Source organism: Mobula hypostoma, chromosome 9 (genome assembly GCF_963921235.1).
Source record: "Mobula hypostoma chromosome 9, sMobHyp1.1, whole genome shotgun sequence".
NCBI lineage: Eukaryota > Metazoa > Chordata > Chondrichthyes > Myliobatiformes > Myliobatidae > Mobula > Mobula hypostoma.
Genome location: NC_086105.1, coordinates 113,289,178 through 113,313,936, shown reverse-complemented (window position 1 = coordinate 113,313,936; position 24,759 = coordinate 113,289,178). Strand labels below are relative to the sequence as shown.

The 24,759-nt window shown below is 40.3% G+C and overlaps 1 protein-coding gene across 1 annotated transcript in view; it reads right to left on the bottom strand.

Moving 5' to 3' along the window:
* Positions 1 to 16,793, bottom strand: part of LOC134351968 (actin-related protein 2/3 complex subunit 1A-B) — a 55,883-nt gene extending 39,090 nt beyond the window's left edge. Inside the window, exons 1-2 of the mRNA XM_063058942.1 lie at positions 16,640 to 16,793; positions 9,883 to 9,981 (exon numbers count right to left, since the gene is read on the bottom strand). Coding sequence (XP_062915012.1) covers positions 9,883 to 9,946 — 64 coding nt within the window. The 5' untranslated portion in view covers positions 9,947 to 9,981; positions 16,640 to 16,793. The remainder of the gene's footprint in view (positions 1 to 9,882; positions 9,982 to 16,639) is intronic.
* Positions 16,794 to 24,759: the final 7,966 nt, after the last annotated feature.

Sequence of the window (24,759 nt, the reverse complement as noted above, 5' to 3'; positions counted from 1 at the left end):
AGTTTAATTCAACCACTTCTTTACACACTGGCCCTTGGTTAAGCAATACACCCAGTCCACAAGTTATAAGGTTTTGTTCCCGAGTATTGTTTGATTCCTTTGCAAGTCAGAAACATTGTTTTATATAGTTACCTATATCAGTATTTCTCTTCTCAGACGTACTACAATTCTTCTACTTCATTGAATATTAAGGCGAACGTTATCTATAATTAAACTAATGGACTATATACAATATCTAATCATTAATATCACGAGACTTATTATTAGTTTTGAAAAATGCTTTAAAAATATGGTAAAATTAACATTAGATTTCCCAGTCAAGCTATCTGCAATTTGGGGAGCCTATGTACATTGATAAAATTAATTCCATTCTTGTTCTCAACCCTGTTTCTGTAAGTTCTCCCAGACTTATAATCAACTGTATTGGATTTCTGATCTCTTGCTCAACTTTATTTGGTCCATTGACATCTGTTCTCCATTATAAGTTCCAAGACATGGAATTCACTTTCTATAAACCTCTTTTTCTGTCTCAAAACCCATCGTTTGAGGAACCCACTCTGAGGAAGGGTCTCGGCCCAAAATGGCGACTGTGTACTCTTTTCCATAGATACTGCCTGAACTGCTGAGTTGCTCCAGCATTTTGTGTGTGTTGCTTTAACTTTCTAGTCCATAATCGCACAAAGTGAGTTCCTGTTAATTTTTGGGGGGTATTAGATGTTCCATGTGACACTTTACTACTTTATAATGGGATTACAGGTGTCCCCCACTTTTCGAACGTTCGCTTTATAACACCTCGCTGTTACGAAAGACTTACCTGAGTTGCCTGTTTTCGCTAACAGAAGGTGTTTTCACTGTTACGAAAAAAAGGCAGCACACACCCCAAGCAGCCAAGCTCCTCCCCCGGAACTGCATTCCAGCCAGCATTACTTAAACACATGCCTGTGAGCATCTGTGCTTTACGTCGATTTATTTTGAGCATCCATTAGCAAGATGAGTTCTAAGTTATCGGAAAAGCCTGAAAGAGCTCGTAAGGGTGTTAAACTTAGCGTAAAACTAGACATAATTAAGCGTTTCGATTGTGGTGAACGAAGTAAGGACAAAGTGAGTTTGGCTTGTGGAAGTTGACGAAGATGATGTTGAAGAGGTTTTGGCATCCCATGACCAAGAACTGATAGATGAAGAGCTGATGCAATTGGGAGAGGAAAGGATAACAATCGAAACCGAATGCAGTAGCAAACGGACCGGAAGTGAAGTTGTCCAGGAACTGAATGTGAAGCAACTGCATGAGATTTTCGCTGCAATTAACAACAATGATTGCAGAAAAGTACAACTTTAATTTTGAAAGGGTACGCAAGTACGTAAGAGGAGGAGAAGATGGCGGCGTGAGGGCAGTGCGCGCGGCCTTTCCGGTGATGAATTTCTGTTATCTGTCAAGTAGGGGACCATGCACAATTCTGATCTGATGGAGACAGATATGAAAGTACAGAGGAACATCTGGAAAACTTCTGAAATGCCCGCTTCGCTGCTACTGTGTGGTAACCGGAATCTCCGGAGCAGAAGGCCCCAAAATCCTCAGCTTTGTTTCAGCGGCTAGGGCTCGGTCGAAGGTGCTTGGCAGAGGGTGGTGCTCGGGACGCTGTATCGGAAGGGCTGGTTGGAGGCTCGAAGTTGTCGGACGGATGGACTCTGTGTCGGCTGCTTCCAAGGCATCGGCAAGTTGATGGTGCCTGGCAGGGAGTTTCTCCCTTTTGCCGCCTGCTATTGGGGACTCGAGAGTTGATCAACTTGGGGACTTTTGAGACTTTATTTTTACCGTACCCATGGTTTGTTCTTCATCAAATTATGGTATTGCTTTGCACAGCTGCAACTATATGTTATAATTAAGTGGTTCTGTCAGTGTTAGTCTTTGGTTTGTCCTGTTTTCTGTGATATCACTCTGGAAAAACATTGTATCATTTCTTAATGCATGTATGCATTTCAAAATGACAATAAAAGAGGACTGAGTGTTCTCATAATCTAAAAAAAATATTTAGGGCATATTTGCAGGATGGTTTGAGTGCTTACAAAGAATTCAAAGAACTGTATGATAGAAAAATGCGCGAGGGCTAAGCAGTCAAGCACACTGTTTTTCAAGCCTTCCACATCAGCCACAGCAAATGACGAACCTCGACATCGAGGCAGGCAGACATAGGAGATGACCTGCCTGCCCTGATGGAAACAAACAATGATGAGATAACACCCCAGTGTCCCAACCTTCGACGACTCAGCCTAACACACCATCATCAGTGTGCTCGCTGTCTTCCTGATTCTGGTAAGTGATACTACACTGTACATAATTTCAACTTTACATAGGCTGTGTATTTTTATGTGTTATTTGGTATGATTTGACAGCTTCATAGCTTAAAGGTTACTGGACAGAGTGTTTCTGCCAAGAGCGCCTGCGTGAGATTTTCGCTACGGTGGACAGTGCAGCAGTGTTTGCAGAAAAGAATTTCTACTTTATATAGGCTGAATATTTATATCATTCCTGATTTTGCTATATGCTACTGTTATTTTAGGTTTTGTGTTATTTGGCATGATTTGGTAGTTTATTTTTTGGGTCTGCGAACGCTCACAAATTTTTTCCATATAAATAAACGGTAATTGCTTCTTCACTTTACGACATTCCAGCTTATGAACTGCTTCGGATGGTGGGGGAAACCTGTATATAAATATAGGTTGTTGTATGGACTTTTCAAGAGGGTGACAGTTATTAAATAGCTGTCAAATTTTTTGAGCAAGTTGGGATGCATTTTCCAGTTATTTCTGTAGTTAATCTAACCTTTCCTTTGTAGCTTCAAATTTGCTTTCCAAAGCATTCACACTAATTACTTAGATAAACATCAATGTGTTTAAGGAAAAGCTCAGTAAGAAAGACAAATAAGAAAGGAATTCTTTCCTGAAAAGTGTCTTAGTGTAATTTTATTAATCAAAATAGCTAGTAGAAATACACTTGGCTATTTCAATAACACTGAGTATATGGTTAGAGCCTATGGTCCAATATGACAGCAATGTTACACAGGGGCTATGATTCAGCCTCACAATTAGGATCAGGATGGAAAGTAACCACCAGCTTTATCACAATTTACAAGTTTAAAAGGTCACATACGGTCTTAAATGGCAATCCCATTTTTGATCACAAGCACCAACTAAAATAAGAGGACTCTGTTAAAGACAGTTATTAAGTGACATTTGAGGACGACGGAATAGCAAGTGGATTCAAAAACAGATGAGAAGACAGGAAAGACAAAAGTCATCTGTGTCCATGTGACTCCAGAAACAAAGAACTGAGAAACTCAACACCTTCACCTGTTGTTAAATATGGAATTCTGCACTTCATAAGCTCTCGAACTTTTCAGAATCTACTTGATATTGAATAATTTTTTTTTCCCCCATTCTGAAACCAAAGAGGTTTATGAAAAGAAATGGCTCATTTGTCTCGAACATTGTGTCCATCTTCACAGAAGAAAAATGTTTTAATTACCCTTTATCCTTTTAATCCTCTTATTCTTTATCAAAGTATTCTACTTAATGGTCACTGTTTCTGCAAATACTAACACAGGACTGTAGATTATAGTCTTTCAAATCTGCATAAAAACATTTACAGTTGAAGTCAGAAGTTTACAAACACCTTAGCCAAATACATTTAAACTCAGTTTTTCACAATTCCTGACATTTAATCCGAGAAAACATACCATCATAGGTCAGTTAGGATCACTACTTTATTTTAAGAATGTGAAATGTCAGAATAATAGTAGAGAGAATGATTTATTTCAGCTTTTATTTCTTTCATCGCTTTCCCAATGGGTGAGAAGTTTACATACACTTTGTTAGTATTTGGTAGCATTGCCTTTAAATTGTTTAACTTGGGTCAAAAGTTTTGCATGGCCTTCCACAAGCTTCTCACAGTAAGTTTCTGGAATTTTGTTCCATTCCTTCAGACAGAATTGATGTAACTAAGTCAGATTTGTAGGCCTCCTTGCTCACACACGCTTTTTCAGTTCTGCCCACAAATTTTCTATCAGATTGAGGTCAGAAAATGATGTCAAGTCCGGTTCATCCTTGGGAGCGATTTCCAAATGCCTGAAGGTACCACGTTCATCTGCACAAACGATAGTACGCAACTATAAACACCATGGGACCACGCAGCCGACATACAGCTCAGGAAGGAGATGCATTCTGTCTCCTAGAGATGAACGTATTTTGGCGCGAAAAGTGCAAATCAACCCCAGAACAACAGCAAAAGACCTTGTGAAGATGCTGGAGGAAACAGGTAGACAAGTATCTATATCCACAGTAAAACGAGTCCTATATCGACATAACCTGAAAGGTTGCTCAGCAAGAAAGAAGCCACTGCTCCAAAACCGCCATAAAAAAGCCAGAGCAACATACATCAAAGTTGCTGGTGAACGCAGCAGGCCAAGCAGCATCAGGACGTCCTGACGAAGGGTCTCGGCCTGAAACGTCGACTGCACCTCTTCCTATAGATGCTGCTTGGCCTGCTGCGTTCACCAGCAACTTTGATGTATGTTGCTTGAATTTCCAGCATCTGCAGAATTCCTGTTGTTTGCATAAAAAAGCCAGACTACAGTTTGCAAGTGCACATGGGGACAAAGATCTTACTTTTTGGAGAAATGTCCTCTGGTCTGATGAAACAAAAATTGAACTGTTTGGCCATAATGACTATCATTACATTTTCAAATTCAAGATTCAAGATTCAAAAAACTTTATTGTCATTCTAACCATACATCAGCTCTGCAGGGCAGAATGAGACAGTGTTTCTCAGGGGCAGTGCAATCATAATATAACAAACGCAACACTAAATAATAAACATAACAATAAATAATAAAACACAACAGCCACATGTCAGTTAAAATCAGTTATAAGTGTCCAGTGCAAGTTAAAAGTGTCCAAAGCAGAGTCAGGTGGAGCAGCTATTTAGCAGTCTGACTGCCTGTGGGAGGAAGCTGTTTAGTAGCCTTGTGGTTTTAGTTTTGATGCTCCTGTAACGTTTGCCTGATGGCAGAAGAACAAACAGCTCATGGAGAGGGTGTGAGGGGTCTTTAATTATGTACCGTGTCTTCTGGAGGCATCAACTCTGAAAGAGGTCTTGGACAGAAGGTAGGAGACTCCAATAACCTTCTCTGCTCCCCTAACCACCCTCTGCAAGGCTTTTTTGTCGACAGCACTGCAGCTGGAGTACCAGGTTGTGATGCAAAAGGTCAGCACACTCTCAACCACGCCTCTGTAGAATGTAGTTAAGATGTTAGTGGGGAGTGATGCTTGCTTAAGCTTCCTCAGAAAGTGCAATCTCTGCTGGGTCCATTTCACAATTCTAGTGGTGTTCTTGGACCAGGTGAGATTGTCCAAGATCTGCACCCCAAGAATCTTGATGTTTTCCACTCTCTCCACTGTGGAGCCGCTGATGCTGAGGGGTGTGTGCTCAGACTGAGACCGTCTGAAATCGACGATCATCTCCTTGGTTTTGGTGACATTAAGCATCAAGTTGTTATCCCTGCACCAGCTCTCTAGGTGCTTGACTTCCTCACTTGACTTCCCCACCACTGTGGTATCATCTGCAAATTAATGATCAGGTTCTCCTTGAATCTGGCTGCACAGTCATGTGTTAGCAGTGTAAACAGCAATGGGCTAAGCACACAGTCTTGTGGGGATCCAGTGCTCAGTGTGATGGAGTCAGAGATGTTCCTGCCAACACAGACTGACTGTGGTCTCTGTCAAGAAATCCAGAATCCAGCAACACATGGCAGTGCTAAGGCCAAGCAGCGACAGCTGAGGAAAAAGAGAGAGGCTTGCAAGCTGAAGAATACTATCCCAACCATGAAGCATGGGGATGGCAGCATCATGTTGTGGGGGTGCTTTGCTGCAGGAGGGACTGGTGCACTTCACAAAATACATGGCATCATGAGGAAGGAAAATTATGTGAATATGTTGAAGCAACTTCTCAAGACATCGGCCAGGAAGTTAAAGCTTGGTCACAAATGGGTCTTCCAAATGGACAATGACTCCAAGCATACCTCCAAAGTTGTGGAAAAATTGCTTAAGGACAACAAAGTCAAGGTATTGGAGTGGCCATCACAAAGCCCTGACCGCAATCTGATAGAAAATTTGTGGGCAGAACTGAAAAGGCGTGTGCAAGCAAGGAGGCCTACAAACCTGACTCAGTTACACCAGTTCTGTCTGGAGGAATGGAACAAAATTCCAGCAACTTACTGTGAGAAGCTTGTGGAAGGCTATCCAAAACGTTTGACCCAAGTTAAACAATTTAAAGGCAATGCTACCAAATACTAACAAAGTGTATGTAAACTTCTCACCCATTGGGAAAGCAATGAAAGAAATAAAAGCTGAAATAAATCATTCTCTCTACTATTATTCTGACATTTCACGTTCTTAAAATAAAGTAGTGATCCTAACTGACCCAAGACGGGGAATGTTTTCTCAGATTAAATGTCAGGAATTGTGAAAAACTTGAGCTTAAATGTATTTGGCTAAGGTGTATGTAAACTTCTGACTTCAACTGCAAGGCTACATTTAATATGACTTCTCAGACACACTTTCTTCTAAATTCATTAAAAGGTAGTGTAAATGGTTTTATTTTATGGATTCATAATTGTCTCTTCTGAAAGTCCTGCTGACTAATTCAGCTTATTTTCTCCTTGTCTAAATGTTAATTCCCATAAAAATATATTGCCTAATTATCTACATTAGAGATATAATGCTAACTAACCAGTTAAAATAAACATCTTCATTCCTTACTCTTAATAATTTCTCCTTTGGCTCCTCCCACTTTCTCCAAACTAAAGGTGTAGCTATGGGCACCCGTATGGGTCCTAGCTGTGCCTGCCTTTTTGTTGGGTTTGTGGAACAATCTATGTTCCATGCCTATTCTGGTATCTGTCCCCCACTTTTCCTTCGCTACATCGACGACTGCATTGGCACTGCTTCCTGCACGCATGCTGAGCTCGTTGACTTTATTAACTTTGCCTCCAACTTTCACCCTGCCCTCAAGTTTACCTGGTCCATTTCCAACACCTCCCTCCCCTTTCTAGATCTTCCTGTCTCTGTCTCTGGAGACAGCTTATCCACTGATGTCTACTATAAGCCTACTGACTCTCACAGCTATCTGGACTATTCCTCTTCTCACCCTGTCTCTTGCAAAAATGTCATCCCCTTCTTGCAATTCCTCCGTCTCCGCCGCATCTGCTCTCAGGATGAGGGTTTTTATTCCAGGACGAGGGAAATGTCTTCCTTTTTTAAAGAAAGGGGCTTCCCTTCCTCCACCATCAACTCTGCTCTCAAACGCATCTCCCTCATTTCACGCACATCTGCTCTCACTCCATCCTCCCGCCACCCCACTAGGAATAGGGTTCCCCTGGTCCTCACCTACCACCCCACCAGCCTCCGGATCCAACGTATTATTTTCCATAACTTCTGCCACCTCCAACCGGATCCCACCACTAAGCACATCTTTCCCTCCCCCCCCTTTCTGCTTTCCGCAGGGATCGCTCCCGACGCGACTCCCTTGTCCATTTGTCCCCCCCATCCCTCCCCACTGATCTCCCTCCTGGCACTTATCCTTGTAAGCGGAACAAGTGCTACACATGCCCTTACACTTCCTCCCTTACCACCATTCAGGGCCCCAGACAGTCCTTCCAGGTGAGGCAACACCTCACCTGTGAGTCGGCTGGGGTGATATACTGCGTCTGGTGCTCCCGATGTGGCCTTCTATATATTGTCGAGACCTGACGCAGACTGGGAGACCGCTTCGCTGAACACCTACGCTCTGTCTGCCAGAGAAAGCAGGATCTCCCAGTGGCCACACATTTTAATTCCACATCCCATTCCCATTCTGACATGTCTATCCACGGCCTCCTCTACTGTAAAGATGAAGCCACACTCAGGTTGGAGGAACAACACCTTGTATTCTGTCTGGGTAGCCTCCAACCTGACGGCATGAACATTGACTTCTCTAACTTCCGCTAATGCCCCACCTCCCCCTCGTACCCCATCTGTTATTTATTTTTATACACACATTCTTTCTCTCTCTCTCTCTCCTTTTTCTCCCTCTGTCCCTCTGACTATACCCCCTGCCCATCCTCTGGTTCCCCCCCACCCCCCCCACCCGTCTTTCTCCCTGGGCCTCCTGTCCCATGATCCTTTCATATCCCTTTTCCCAATCACCTGTCCAGCTCTTGGCTCCATCCCCCCCCCCTCCTGTCTTCTCCTATCATTTTGGATCTCCCCCTCCCACTTTCAAATCTCTTACTAACTTTTCCTTCAGTTAGTCCTGACGAAGGATCTCAGCCTGAAATGTCGACCGTACCTCTTCCTAGAGATGCTGCCTGGCCTGCTGCGTTCACCAGCAACTTTGATGTGTGTTGCTTGGATCTTCATTGGTTACTTTCTGTACTCTGACAACACTGATTTAAAATGAGCACTATTACTCCTGAAATACAAAGGTGGATTCCATCAGGAGTCAGCCTTGTTTTCCTTCACAATAACAAATTATCGTTTATAAAGAAAAAGAACTTTAGTTCATTACAATATTACCCATTTTGCTCTCAGCCACCACAATTCACTGGTTTTGACAATTTGTTCAGAAAAGGCTAATGTAAAAGTTATTAAATGCCTAATCTATTTTCTTATTTTTTCTATGAGTTGATAATTTTCATACTTCAGCTATATCAACCTTGCCTGTGATATTTCAAGTTAGCTGATATGCTTACAAAATAGTCATTCCTTTTAACAAAAGTACCTACAGATATCTTGGGGAAAAATGCTGTAATAGGAGTGTTACAGCATTTTATCTTGCAAATTATCTCTCCTGTGTACAACCTTAATTATAAGGGTATACTGTACTTTAACCAAGCTTCTTGTTCCACTGAGAGCTTGTGCAGGATACTGAGTCATCCATACAACTGAGAACATGTCACCACGCTCCTCTGGACCTTTGCTCTTTTAAATCCGTGTGTGTGTGTGTGTGTGTGTGTGTGTGTGTGTGTGTGTGTGTGTGTGTGGGGGGGGGGGGGGGGGCGGCGTTTCCTCTCATTGAAACCGGGGAAATAATATATCAGATCATGAAAAGGCAACATAACTTCATTGGACATGTGATAAGGAAAGAGGAGTTAGAACACACGGTAATTATGGGAAAGATTGAAGGGAAGAAAGCAAAAGGAAGGCAAAGACAAATGATGATGGAGACAGCAGCCAGAGAACTGGAAATGAATACCAATGAATTGATCCACTTGACCCGAAAGAGGAGTGTGTTGACTCGAAACATGACACCTGATGATAGTACATTTCAAAGTGCAGTGTCTCATACAATTACAACTACAAAGTTTTCTCGGGGCAACTACCACATTTCTGAGCAGTAAAAATATTCTTAACATGTGTCTAACTAGTCATCAACCCATTAGCCACTCCCAAACAAATAAAGGTGTGTGAAGTACTTTTCATACATATTAAGTTGAGCCTTTTTAAAAGTACCACCAGGAATTCTGAATAGTCTCAAATAATTTATCAACTGTGCAGATTATTTTGAATGCAATGATTTTACTGGGGTTTGGTTCACAAGGATGTGAATTGATACTTTACCAGATATGCTAGTTTTGGATCTAACTAGCTACATTATATTCCATCACAAAGGCAACATTTTTGAATTTACCTTTTTACCAGAAACTGAAATTAAGAAAACTAGAAGTCAGCACAGACATCATACTCACCGAATACAATATACTATTGGCATAAACAAACAGGCCATCCATTTTTACATAGGGCACTGACCATTCTTACTCATTTGGATGGACATCATAAAATACGACTTACGTGTCCGATCTTGATTCCAAGCATGACATGTGATTGGTTCAAACAAGAATTGATGGCGAGACATTCTACTTTCAAATCTTCTTACGGCCTTGACTGAACCTTAAGGTATTATAAAGATTGAAATAACATTTCAGTATTTTGAACACTTAATCTAAAGTTAATTTAAATCACAATTATAGAACATAGAATAGTACAGCACAGTACAGACCCTTCGGCCCACAACGTTGTGCCGACCCTTAAACCCTACCTCCCATATAACCCCCCCCACCGTAAATTCCTCCATATACCCATCTAGCAGTCTCTTAAATTTCACTAGTGTATCTGCCTCCACCACTGACTCAGGCAGTTCATTCCACGCACCAATCACTCAGCAATTTCAGCAATCTTTTCCAAATTACTTATAGAAAGGAACAACCCAATTCTTCACAGCAACAACAGCTAAACCACATCAACTAAGCAGGGATTTCTTTAAAAACCAAAGTGAATAACTGTTAAACATTCCATTCCAAATAATTACTTTAGCCCTGGAGTATTTCAGGTGGGGAAAAAAAACCACACACTTGTGTAGAAGAGAATAATTACTTTAGTACTACAAGCATATTTTTTTTTCTGAAATACTCCAGGAACAATCTAATATCAACTGACCACATTTTAAAAGTTTCTAATCTGAGATGCTCTATTACTGTCAGAGACAATGCATTCCCAGGCAGAAATATGAGGCAGTTGTTCTACTTTGTTCCCTCTGATTATGTTGCTGAATAAACAGGACTGAGCAGAAGGCATGTTTTAGAATGCTAGCCTAAGATATATGGTGCAAGTTTATGTTCATATCACTGGAGAAAAGGCAGATGCAACCTGAGTTTTGGACACTGCTTTTAACGGGCAAGTGCTCAGAAATCAGTAATTTAACCTTTCCAGAGCAACCATCCACAAACACCTTTACCACTTAAAGATCTAAAAGAAATACAGAATAGAATTATGGTTTTTATTTTGAACACCCACATAAGCTTAATCAACTAGTTCCAACAATTTATAAACAAGTTGCTAAAGACCAATGCAATCCATTAAGATTGTCTCAAGATTAAAACTTCTAAGCATTGCTCATCCATTGTCTTCATCAAAACATATCCCTGCTCTCTCTCAAAACGGATCTACTCTGTGCATCGTTTACTGAGTTGGCGGAGACAAAGTATTGGAACTGATGTTTCATGTCAGAAAAAAGTAGTCTGACTTCCTGGGTTGAGGATTTTTGCTTCTACCTCATGGTGCCTAACAGGCCACTTTGGAATCTTTATTGGAAGATTGGGAGATGCTTAATGGAGTGAGATGGAAGATGGTGCATTCTTTCCATTAGTGATGATGGGTTTCATGATACTCTACAAGAAAGTCAGTTTTTGTTAATGTATTTCATGCTCCTTCCCCATTTTGATCAAACCTGCATCAAGGACTCCATTGGGTGAAATATTTGGACATTTTCCCCTTGCCTTTTCAGTAATCTCTTGGTATATTCATTTGGAGCAGAGTTTCTCTTTGGAAGTTCTCTAACCTGCATGCAAACAATGTGAACACCAAATGGCGATAGCTAACTGCATTAAAGCCTCATTGCTTGGGGACACTGGCCTGGGAGAGTGTGCCAATCACATCCTGTGTTGGAGTTACGGGATTATGAAGGAACATTATTGGTTGTACCTGGGACTTTCTGAAATGCAGTGATCAATGTTGTGAAGTAGACCATAAGCTTTATGTCAGGTTTGAGACCGTCTCAGACATAAATCTAACACATAAAGGCATACAACCGTGATTCAAACTTCTGGTTTCAACAAAGTCTCAATCTCAGTGCAGACTAGGATCCAGCTGTGTCATCATTCCCAGTCTGTCTTGTTGCAATATTGCATTTCACCACCAACAAGCTTCTCACTGGAATAGGCTTCATCTAGAAGATGAATGGGAAATTGTTCAACCTCCACCATTTCTACTCATTTGGAAGCTAAGCAAGTTATTGTTAATTCATTCACTGAAGTGGAAGTCAAAACGGGCCTTAAACATCTACTACTAGTCTCCTGCTGACCTGCTTCCATTGTGTAACACCATCCCCAACAATAAAGATCTAGGAGACCCTAAAAATAGAATGAACCACAGCCCACATCTCAGGAGTGAATTCTCAGCAAGGACAGACATTACTTGTACCTCATCACCAATTCCTGTGAGAGAACAACTCTACGTTTCAAGAAAGATCTACCATAGTATAACTGAGTTTACTTATTTACAGACAGAGCATAGCAATAAAGCCCTTTAGGCTCAATGAGCCCGCATCTCCCATGTGACCAATTAACCTAATTTATAGGCCTTTGGTGTGGGATGAAACCAGAGCACCCAGGGGAAACCCGTGTAGTCACGGGGAGAACATACAGGCTTCTTATCAACAACAGCAGAATTGAACTGAGGTAACTGGCACTGTAATAGTGCTACACTAACAACTAAACTGCTGTGAATTGTCATAAATTACTAATTTGAACTAAACATTTTGCCATGTTTGCACTGTGGCAGCAAGTTTAAAAATATATTCAGTGCATAAAGGTTAAAGAGCATGATTCAACCAATTATCTGTACAAGTCGAAGTGTTAAGTACAGTAGAATAAGTATATTTTCAAAAGTTTTAAAGTGAAATTTGAGATGTCAATCAATTGGATAATAAAATTCAATGAAAATATCCAGTTGATTAAAAAAAAGTTCAGATCATGAACATTATGTTGATAATATGGAGATAAAGAGTAAATGCATAGATTTATGAAAATGTAGCAATGAAAAGGCGAGGCTTATGCAGCTGCTTTGGAGTGAAGAATCATACAGCACAGAAACAGCCCATTCCACTCAACTCAACCAACCATCTTGTCCAGCAAGCTAGTCTCATTTGCCCACAGTCCTCTACATCTCTCAACCTTCTATCCACGTACCTATCTAGATAGTTTTTAAATATTGCTAATGTGTCTATCACAACCACTAATTTCTGGTCGCTCATTCCAAAAAAAATGCACCACCCTTTGCATGAGGATACTTCCCTGATGTCTTTTAAATCTTTTGCCTCTCATCTTAAAACAGTGCCTTCCTGTTTTAGCAGTCCCTCCCTGGAAAAAAAAGGCTATGCACCTTCACCCTGCCAATGCCCCTTATGATCTTATATACAGAATCTCTACCAGGTCACTCCTTTCTGTACAGCTTTTTATAGGAGGCATTGCTAAATACATCATAAAAATACATTGTATGAGAAATACTAATGTACCCTATGATTTTCTAATCCTCTGATTTTAACTGCCTCTAATGCATTCTTTAAAATCAGTATTTCACTTTCAAGGAGACTTGGTTTGCAGTAGAACACAGGTAACAGTTTTGCTGTAAAAGACTAAACAGTGTCAATGCTTTGCCACTTAGATAATGGCGCTATGGTACCATCTATAGTTGAATTACAGTCAGCAATTGTTATAATGCTTATGCTGTCTGGAATGGGCAGATGGCAGGATATAAAAACTGCTGTAATAAATTTACTTTGTGTGCATTCTGCTCCTTTTCATCAGTGATAGTTTACAGTTCGAAGTTTTGAGAAACTACAAAACTGAGTACCAGAGAGCATTAACAGACTAAATGCTGGCAATTTTCATAAGTCAAATATACTTCTGATGTCGTTAGCAACATAGTCAAGATGCTAGAGGAATTCAGCAGGTCAGGAGCATCTATAGACGGAAATAAACAGTTAACGATTCAGGCCAAGCCTCTTCATCTGGACTGCTATCTATCTTGCTCACTCATCCCCTATTTCATTATCCTTTCTCAGAGAGTCATTCTCTCACATCACTCTATTTCGTTTTTCTCTTCATCTCGCAAAATTGGTGTTTCATCTCTAGTTTTTGCTCCCTTTGATGAAAAGATAATTGACCTGAAATATCGGTGCTTTTCACCCCATAGATGCTGCCTGACATGCAAAAGATGCTGGAAATAAGAAGCATTAATTTCCAGAGTTCTGCCTTTTGCAGTTTTTCTTAAAACTGAGTTTCCATTTTAAAATAAGGGTTGTTTCTACAAGTATCCATATGATCTTGTGCAATGTGTAGAGGAAAAAAAGCAGTGCACAACTGGAATAAATCGCATCATTTACTGCCCTTTAAATTTTTTGTGAATTTGAAAAAGGACAGTCTTTTGGGTTCAGTTGGCAAATGCAGAATCCTGCTCACTAGTTCCAAGGTCATACAAACAACAATTTAAAAAAATGAGTTGTTAATCATTTGTGGCATATTGATGAAGTTCCTGCTTTTCAGGAATTTTTAATGTTTCCCCCCACCCCACAAATAAAAACAAGTTTGGGTCTTGGGTTAACCATACATGATAGATAGCACTTGTTAAAAGGCCACTCACTCAGTACTTCACTGAACTATTGGTTTAACTATATTGTCCTTGTAGTGCTCCAAATGAATACTACATGCAGGATTCATAAAAACTACAAAAACAGCACATTCTCAAATGTGATTTTCAAGTAATTTTCTCATAAAACATTTGGTTGGCAGTAATAATGTATCTCTATAAAGTTTTTATCATTTTTATCGAGAACACTTTACATTCCTTCTCTCATATCTCATTGTTCCCCCACCCTATTCGTACTTCAACCTAATGAGTCACATCACAGCACCATGAAGCTAAGGTTGTAACAATTTAACTTCAAACACAGAACAAACAACTGTACAATCTTCTGAAGCAAAATGGTATCCAACTGCAAACGTATACGGAAATAAAACAGGCACTCTTTAAAATCAATATTCACCTTTATATACATGTTTTCAGGTACCACAAAAATATTGCAAATGACCTAAAAATTATCTTTCAATGTTTGCTCACTGACATTTCCCTGACCCGGAGGCAGGATATTCAAATACCACCCTAGGGATCTGAACACACCTTACCCTAGATATGCTACATTCTTTGTATGGCTGCCTTTCAGTTTCAGTAAAATTGAGACCCTGCATTTCTCTAGCTGAATGTACTGGACTATTTTGAGAAGAACCAGAAAATCCTGTTCCTAACCAACAAGGCTTCTCAAGCTGCATTATAAAGCTGATCATTTACCTTTCAACTCTTTATTGAACCCAACCATTGTTTTTTTGGCTTGCCTATATAACAGTAACTTTACTTCAAAGCTAGCAATTGGTGCAAAATACTGTGGAACATACTATACAAACAGTAGTAAGTTCCTTTTGGCAAATAACCTAGTTAAATTGTACTTAGATTACCTGTGTATTGACTGAATTAAAGACTTTCCAATATTAACACGAGAGGTATTATGGCAGAATTATCAGTTATCCCAATGACTGATTCTCTCTCCTAGTATAGAGCTCATTATTCTCCATCTAGACCTGACCCATATCTGGAAAAGAATACACGTGAGAACATTTCACATGTCTACTGTGCTCCACTGAATCCCTGTGGCAAAAGCTCACATCAAATGTGAATAAATTGGAGAACATACATCCAAGATCAAAAATATTCAAATAAATTATTTCCATAACTTTATATACTATTGACAAAATTACTGAATTATTTCCTTGACAAATTTCAAGGGGCATGGACCACTGAAGGAAAATCAGTTCAAACCCTCACTTTTTTTAAAACATTAAAACATTTTGAAAACACAATGATTGTATCAATTACAGTAGCAATAACATGACCAGAATATCGTGGGTAGACACCAGGTTCATTGATATCTAGCCCCCAAACTGTATAGCACACCAATATAGTTAATTCTTAACCAGAATGGTTTTAGCAAGGCACTCGGGGTGGGGCATTAATTGGATATAGACAATAAATACTAGTTTTGTCAAGAAGACCAGCGTCCCATGAATAAACAAATAAAAGACAAACGATGGCATTCTGTGGAATGCCATCAATTTGACCATAACCTTTACTACATAACAAGCCTGAAAAAGGTCTGCAACCCAAAACATTAAACTATTTCATCTTCCACGGGTATTGCCTGAACTGTTGTAAAATTCTTAATAACGTTTGTTTTTCCTCAGGTATCAAGCATCTATTATTTTGATTTTCAATGCCTGAAAATTCTACATCCAGAACTTCCATTCCCTCCTAATAAAGCTAAAAAAAAACAAGTTTCGACTATAATTGTTAAAGCGGCAAAATAAAAAAAACCACAAGTAACGTAGTATTAGGTTTCATTTATTCTAACGATTAAACCATAAACTATATGACCATCGGGAAACTAGTTTTGGCCAGAATTCAGGAAAAAAAACTCCAGTGGAATACGTGAGCGTTACGAATGCCTCGTTGCCCCAACGAAGCAACAACTCAATGACCTAAATCGTGTTGCCTACTGTGTTTTATGCACTTGTTCTGTCTGCAAGCTTGGGACAACCCCTGAAGCACTGTAAACCTAGGGCAACCCCAATCCCGGGGGCAGGTCACCAGCGTCCAATCTTTCTCCTTCCTGGGTCTTAGCGGTCATTTCCTCGCCAGTTCCCACGATGTATGACTGGTGGACAGGGCCCTGCCTCACACTGGGCCTGTCGCACAATCACCCTCCTCCTCTTTCTCTCCCTTCTTCTTTCCCCTTCTCCCCTCCCGCCGGTTGCCGGCTTGTTTCCAGCCTAGGCCTCAGAGGTTCCTTTTCCCTTTTGGGAGCGCCCGACATCATTGCCTCACCGTCCCCACACCCCCCGCGTCCCTCCCCTTGGCCGGCATACAACCGCCCAGCTCTTACCTGTCGGGGATTGAATTCGCGGACTCTGGTCAGTCGACACGAATTCGGTCACCAGGCGCAGACAGGCTATCAGGATCCGGGAGCGGCACCGCGAACACGCCCGTGCGCGGGTTCTGAGCACGTGAGCGCGCACGCGTCGCACGCAAAGTCCGGTGCTGCGCCCGCAAACATCTGCTAAGGTGCGTCCGCCTCAAACGTGGTTCTTTTGCTCAGTGGGCCTGAAATAATCCAGACCAACAATTCTGCAGCTGGTGGAAATCTGAAATTAGACAGGAAATAATGGCGTTTATCAATAGGTGAGGCGGCATGTCATATTCCTTATTATGATATAGGAAGCCTCAGATTAGTTTATATACTAGGGTACAATGAATTTCCTTGTTGGCATAAAGCTCATAGACTAAACCGTACACATAGTAATCCAAAACACCAGAATAGTCCCATTTCTTCATGTATTTCCCCATAATTTACTCCCTCTCACATGCCCAGCAAGTTCTCTCATTCTGCTGCCATTCATCAGGATTAACAGATAATTTACATATCGGTAGCAATAAGCAGGAGGAGTGATATAACTGTTTAAAGAGCAGAATGTCAAACGTTGTCATCTCTGGATCACTTCTGGTGCCATAAATTAGTGACTAGGGAGTAGAAGGATAGGTAACACGTATGTGTGGCTGAAGGGCTGATGAAAGCAGATGTTCCAAGATCTAGACGAGGAGGTCCTGAAGAGAGGTTTCTCAGGGAACGAGGTAGAAAGCTGAAAAGCAGGACTTACGGGGTAGTAATTTCTAGCTTGCTGCCTGTGCCACGTTCCAGTGAGGGTAAGAATAGGAGTATTTGCAAGATAAATGTGTGGCCGAGGAACGGGGGTGGGGGGTGGTGTGCAGGGGTTCAGATTTCTGGATCATTGGGATCTTTTCTGGGGTAGGTATGACCTGTACAAAAGGGACAGGTTACACCTGATCCCGAGGGAGACCAATTCCTTACAGACAAGTTTGCTGGAGCTGTTTAGGGGCTGGGATTTAAGCTAATTTGGTAGGGGGTGCGAATGAAATGATAGGGCTGAGGATTGGGCAGTTGGTGTACGAGTAGAGACAGCTTGTAATGAAACTTCTAGCAAGGACAGGCTGATGATAGGGCAAAATTGCAGGCAATGGAATGAGCTACAATGTAAAAGGGGAACAAAATCAAACAGTATATAGAATAAGGTAGATGTACTTGTAGTACAGTTAGAGAGTGTCAGCTATGATGTTGTGGGCATCATGAGTCATGGCTGGACAAAGATTATAGCTGGGAATTAATATCCATGAATGTAGAATTGCATCAGTAGGACAGGCAGGTAGAGAGAATGGGTGGGGTGGCTCTGTCGGTAACAAATGAAATCAAATTGTTAGAAAGAGGTGACATAGGATCAGTAGGTGTTGAATCCTTGTGGACAGAGCTAAGAAACTGCAAGGGTAAAAGGACCTGATGTGAGTTACATACATGCCTCCGAAAAGTAACAAAGATGTGGGCTACAAATTACAACAGGAGTTACAAAATGCATGTCAAGAGGGTAATATGATAGTCATGGGGAATTTCAATATGCAGGTAGATTGAGCAGTTCTGGTTGGTTCTCGATTCCAAAAGGGGGAATTTGTAGAATGCCTACAAAATGGCTAAATAGAATAGCTTGGGCTGAGCCTACTAGGGGATCAGCTATTCTGGATTGGGTGTTGTGCAATGAACCAGAATTGATTAGAGAGCTTAAGGTAAAAGGACCCTTAGGGGAACAGTGATCATAATATGATAGAATTCACCCTGCAATTTGAGAAAGAAAAGCTAAAGTTAGATGTATCAGTATTATAGTGGAGTAAAGGAAATTACAGAGGCATGAGAGAGGAGCTGGCCAAAGTTGATTGGAAGGGGACACTAGTAGGGATAACAACAGAGTACCAATGGCTGGAATTTCTGGGAGCAATTCGGAAGATGCTGGATAGATCATATAAAAGAAGAAGAAGTATTCTAAAGGTAGAATGGCGTAACCGTGGCTGACAAGCGAAGTCAAAGTGAACATAAAAGCCAAAGTGCATATAATAGACCAAAAATTAGTGGGAAGTTAGTGCATTTAAAAACCAACGGAAAGCAACTAAAAAGTTCATAAAGGTGGAAAAAGTGGGATATAAAGGTAAGCAAGCTAATAATATTAACGAGGATATCAGAAGTTTCTTCAGATATATCATCATCATCATCATCAGGTGCCATGCCCAGTTTGAGCTTTGACTGCTATGGCCCACGCACACCTGTTTCGGGTCAAGTGGATCAATTCATTGGTATTCATTTCCAGTTCTCTGGCTGCTGTCTCCATCATCATTTGTCTTTGTGTTCCTCTTCCTCAGATATATAAAAAGTGAAAAAGAGGCGATAATGATGCTAGACAGGTAGTAATGGGAGACAAAGAAATGGCGAACAAACAACAAGTATTTTGCATCAGTCTTCATTGTGGAAGATATTGGCAGTATGTCGGCAGTTACAGAGTATTGGGGGCAGAAGTGTGTGAAGTTGCTATTACAAGGAAGAAGGTGCTTGGAGAACTGAAAGTTCTGAAGGTAGATAAATCAGCTGGACCAAATAGTCTACACCCCAGGGCACTGAAAGAGGTGACTCAAGAGACTGGAGGCATTAGTAATGATCTTTGAATAATCAATAGATTCTAGAGGACTGAAAATTTGCAAAAGTCACTCCATTCTTCAAGAAAGGAGAGAGGCAGAAAAAAGGAAATTATAGGCCAGTTAGTCTGAACTACATATTTGGGAAAATGTTGGAGTCGATTGTTAAGGATATGGTTTTGAGGTACTTGGAAGCAGGTGATAAAATTGGCCAAAGCATGGTTTCTTTATAGGAAAATCTTGCCTGACTAACCTGTTGGAATGCTGTGGGGAAATAAAGGCAGGATAGACAAAGGAAAATTTGTGGAAGTTGTATACTCAGGATATTCAGAAGGCCTTTGACAAGCTGCCACACATGAGGCTGCTTAACAAGTTCAGAGCCCATTGTGTTACAGGAAGGATTCTGATACAGATAAAGCATTAGCTGATTGGCAGGAGGCAAAGAGTGGAAATAAAAGGAGCATTTTACGGTTGGCTGTTGGTGACTGGTGGTGTTCCGCAAAGGTATGTTTGGTAATGCTTCTTTTTACATTATATATCAATGATTTCGATGATGGAATTGAAGGCTTTGTGGCCAAGATGATATGGAAATAGGTGGAGGAAGCTATTGTTGAAGCTGGGGGGGGGGGTGCAGAAGGACTTAGGCAGATTAGGGGAATGGGCAAAGATGTGGCAAATGGAATACGGTGTCGGGAAGTGTCATGCACTTTGGTAGAAGAAATAAAAGCATAGACTATTTTTTTAATAGAGAGAAAATACAAAACTCAGAGGTATAAAGGGACTTGGGAGTCCTCATGCAGGCTTCCCTAAAGGTAAATTTGCAGGCTAAGTCAGTGATGAGAAAGGCAAATATAATGTTAGCATTAATTTCCAGAGGACAAGATTATAAAAGCATGAAATGTGCCTTATAAAGCCTCACTTGGAGTATTGTGAGCAGTTTGGAGCCTTTTATAATTGGAGAAGGTTCAGAGGAGGTTCAATAGAATGATTCCTGGAATGAAAAGGTCACCATATGATGGTTCTGGGTCTGTACTCACTGGAGTTCAGAAGAATGGGCAGGGGATCTCATTGAAACTTATTGAATGTTGAAAGGCTTCAATGGAGTGGATGTGGAGAGAATGTTTCCTATGGTGGGGGTGTCCAGGACCAGAGGTTACAGCCTCAGAATAGAGGGACATCCATTTAGAATGATGAGGAGGAATTTCTTTAACTAGAGAGTGATGAATCTGTTGAATTCATTTCCATAGGCGGCTTTGGAGGTAAAGTCATTGGGTATATTTAAGCCAAGGTTTGATAGATTCTTGATTAGTCAGGGCTTGAATGATTATGAAGAGAAGGCAGGAGATTGGGGCTGAGAGGGAAATGTATCAGGCATGGGGAAATGGCAGAGCAGAATCGAGGAGCCAATTGGCCTAATTCTGCTCCTATATCTTATAATTGGGACCATTCCTGAGGAGGGTGAGACCTATACAACATGAAAAGGTTGCACCTGAACCCCCAAAATGAGACAAATATTGGAGTGGGGAGATTTGCTAATGCTGCTGTGGAGGGTTTAAACTGAATTGTCAGGAAACAATGGTTAGAGTAGATGTTCATATAGGATTCTCACCTTGAGGAACGGAAGTTGGTAGCTCCAGTAGGTTAAGCAGGAAGGTAAATTTACAGGATAGCAATACAAACCTAAATTGCATCTACTTTAATGCGTGCAGTAAGGTGGATGAACTTGAAGCTGTAATTAACACATGCTACTATGATGTACTCATACGGCATGATCTTACTGGATGGCATACAAATTAAAGCTTTTCCTTGTATGCTGCTATATATCCAACACTAAAACCAACAGCAATACCAATATTAATACTGTTACCATCACTCAGATATGGTTGAAAAATGGCAGGACTGACAACTGAGAATCCTGTGATAGAGTTTTCTGGTAAGACAGAGGGGAATGTAAAAGAGGAGATAGAATTGCACTGTTGGCCAGGAGATGTGATTCTTTAGTATGGACGCAGGATATCTGAGAAGGTTCCACAAATGAGCTACTTAGGTAGAGATTAAGAGTGTGTTGTCACTTTAATGGGCAAACCACCCAAAAGTCAACAGGAGATAGGTGATCAGTTATGTAGTAGAGAGAATGTAATAAAAATAGGATTATTTTACTGGTGGAATTGCAGTTTCCCAAGCATTAACAAGATTGCCTTAGTATTAAAGACTCAGAGGAGGTGGAACTCTTAGTTCGTGTGCCATCCAAGAGAGACTAGAGAGGCTAGATCTGCTTTTTCTTGAGTGAAGAAAGTTGAGGAATTATGATTAGGTGCTATGTAAAGTTATGAGGGGTGTAGATTATGTAAACTGCAGGAATCTTTTCCCCTGATCCAGAGATGAATAAAGCCAGAGGATATCAGTTTGGGGTAAGGGATAAGAAGTTTGGAGAGGATCTAAGGGGAATTTTTTTTGACCCAAAGAGTGGTGAATATCTGGAATGTTCTGCTGGAGAGAGTGATTAAAGCAGAACAACTAATACTATTTAAGAGTTACCTAGGTGAACAGTTAAATTGCCTAGGCATTAAAGAGTTTGGGCCAAGGCTGGCACGCAGATGAGTGCTCTCTTGTCAATGTGGATATAGAACATAGAATAGTACGGCATAGTACAGGCCCTTCGGCTCACAATGTTGTGCCAACCCTTAAACCCTGCCTCCCAGAGGACCAAATTCTATGTTTCTATAATGTATGACTCTTGTAATAATTTAACCTGTCAGCATATCTTTGGCATGTGAGAAGAAACCAGATCATCCAGGGGAAATCCGGCATTCGCAGCAGAAAAATGAGAACATCCTGCAGACAGCACCTAGGTCAGGATTGAATGTGTTCAACAGCAGCTTGAACTTCTAAAAAACCAGTTCAATTAAATTAAGAGACTGGGTTGACTTTATCATTAAATCAACAAAATGAAATCGAACAATCCCTTTTAAGGACTAGCACCAACTGTAAAAATACAAAGTGTGAGAGAGAAATTGGAACACGAGTGGGTGTTGCAATCTCAGCTTTTAATATACCTAACACAGCCTTCTGCAATAGAAAATGTCAACAATGTGCAGAGAATATTTAACAAAAAAATTTCTTCATTTTAGTTCTGAAAGGCAAGGTCATTCTTCTGTAAGAGGTGGTAACTTGTAGTGCTTAAAATTAAAATATGTTCTCATATGTGGCTTATGAAAATTTACTGCTTGCAGCATTACTTAAGTAGAAAAATAACAATTTTCTTTACTGTAGCTATCTGAAATTTAGTCAAGTACATTTGCTTGAGGAGCATTTTCAAGCAGTGGAGAAGGATGGAAAGATTTAGAGAGGATGCTCCAGGATTAGAGCCTAAGACACTGAAGATATGTTGGAGTGATGGCCTTGAATCCTTGTGTTTTCCTTTGTTGCCAAAAACCTAATGATCAAGCACATTTTGGCGTATGTTTTGTTTTCCTGTTTTTAAGAATGTAAACTGATAAAAGATACTCTACTAAAAAAGATTTCATGGTAAACATGACGTAAATAACTGAATAGAAGAAGATTTGCACACAGGGATTTATGTATTTTCTATTGCCCCATATAATATCCTAGTAATAAAGTATCCAAACTAGATCAGGTTCTTTACTTTTTGTATTGGATATGGAGAAATGACTGGAACAAGAAATTCATTTATTGCTCTCGATGGAAAACCCCAGGGTTTTTTTTTTAGAGAGATAAATGAGCTAAAAGCTCTGCCTAAGCTCTTCTTATCAAAACTTGTCTCATTGAATTACCTCTGTCTACAATTTTGAATGATTGGTCAGGCCTCTGCTCTACCTTGGATAAAACCATTTGAACAGCATTGGGCCAAGCTCCCCTGAAGTAGATTAATGAAACTCCCATGGTCTCAAAATAATATGACAAGCACAGTTCTATAGAGTAGCTAGCCCATGGATTTAAATGAACATGTTCTACAATGGCAAGATGATTTGCTACAATCAAAGTTACAAGATGACATATGGTATCTTTGGTTACAACAGCCACTTTAATGGTAGGGGATAAAGATATGGATTTTAGTTAATTTTAGTAAAGGCAAAACATTATGGTTTTCACATTTAGCCAACCTATAAAATAAAATGTATGTACCTGATAAAATTTGCATACAATGACAAGAAAATTAGATAAAATTGACTTCTTGAAAGTTTAACAATGCAATTTTACCAGAATTATTTATAATTAGTTATGATAAAACCTTTGATGTGCAACTTGTATGCATCTTACAGTTGTTGAAGACTTCTCATATCTATATTAGATTATGAAATTTTAATATACTTGTATATAGTACTTATACATTTCCCATCATGTGCTGTTAATGAAGATGCCAGTTTAAGACAATTAGAATGTGTATTTCTCTTCAGGACATTAATATTCTGCTGTAGGTACAAATTAAAACATGGCAAAAGCAACAAAGAAATAAAAGTATAAAGACAAATACAGGTCCTTCAGAGAGGAATGGAAACATGATTTTTCCAGTACTGAAGGTAAACGCACCTGCTTAATATGCAACAATTTGATCGCGCTATTAAAAAATGTTTTAAGGGACAGGTGAAATTAATGTACTCTCCACAGATAAGAGTCCCTTTGAATTGTTGCCTCAGGAATAGAACCCAACTTGACAAAACTTGCCTTTCAGAGGGATAGTCACACTTCAAATTGACAGTCAGGTAATTAAATCCATATATAAGTTGGTTAAATCATGAACAAGAGAAAATCTGCAGATTCTGGAAATCCGAGTGACACACACAAAATGCTGGAGGATCTCAGCAGCCAGGCAGCATCTATGGAAAAGAGTACAGTCGGCATTTCGGGCCGAGACCCTTCAGCAGGATTGGAGTATTTGTGTAAGTTGGTTAAATTTAGTATTCATTGCACTGGAAATTTATTTACTGAATTTTATGAAAAATTTAGCTATGTTTGGGAATGGAAATTTTAGAAGTCCATTTGCAGGTGCCCAGTTTTTAGGTTTGCTTCCAACAGTCCCAGGAGTGAGAAAACGGGAGTTGGTATTGGGTGATGCTGACAATACGAGAGGAGCTGCTTTGATAGGTTGATGTGCCAGTTTTGGTGAACACCAGGCTTCTGTGGGGTTGATTGTAAACTGGAGGAGCACTAATATCCTAGCAGCAGGATTTGCCAGTGCTACAGAGGAGGTTTTATAGTAGAATGACAAGGGAGTCCAAACCAGACCTACAGGTCAGGAAGTGGAGGGATTGCGAGGAATGTAGAAGCAAGATCAAGTAAAGATGAAAGGAAGGTCAGGCAGGGCCATATTAATGAACACAGTGGAGATAATGGGCTGAAGTGTCCTTATTGAACTGCGTGGAGTATTACAGCTAAGACGGCTGAACTTAAAGCATGGATTTGTACATGGAACTATGATATTGTTGCCCTGCTTATGGAAGAGATGATGCAGCT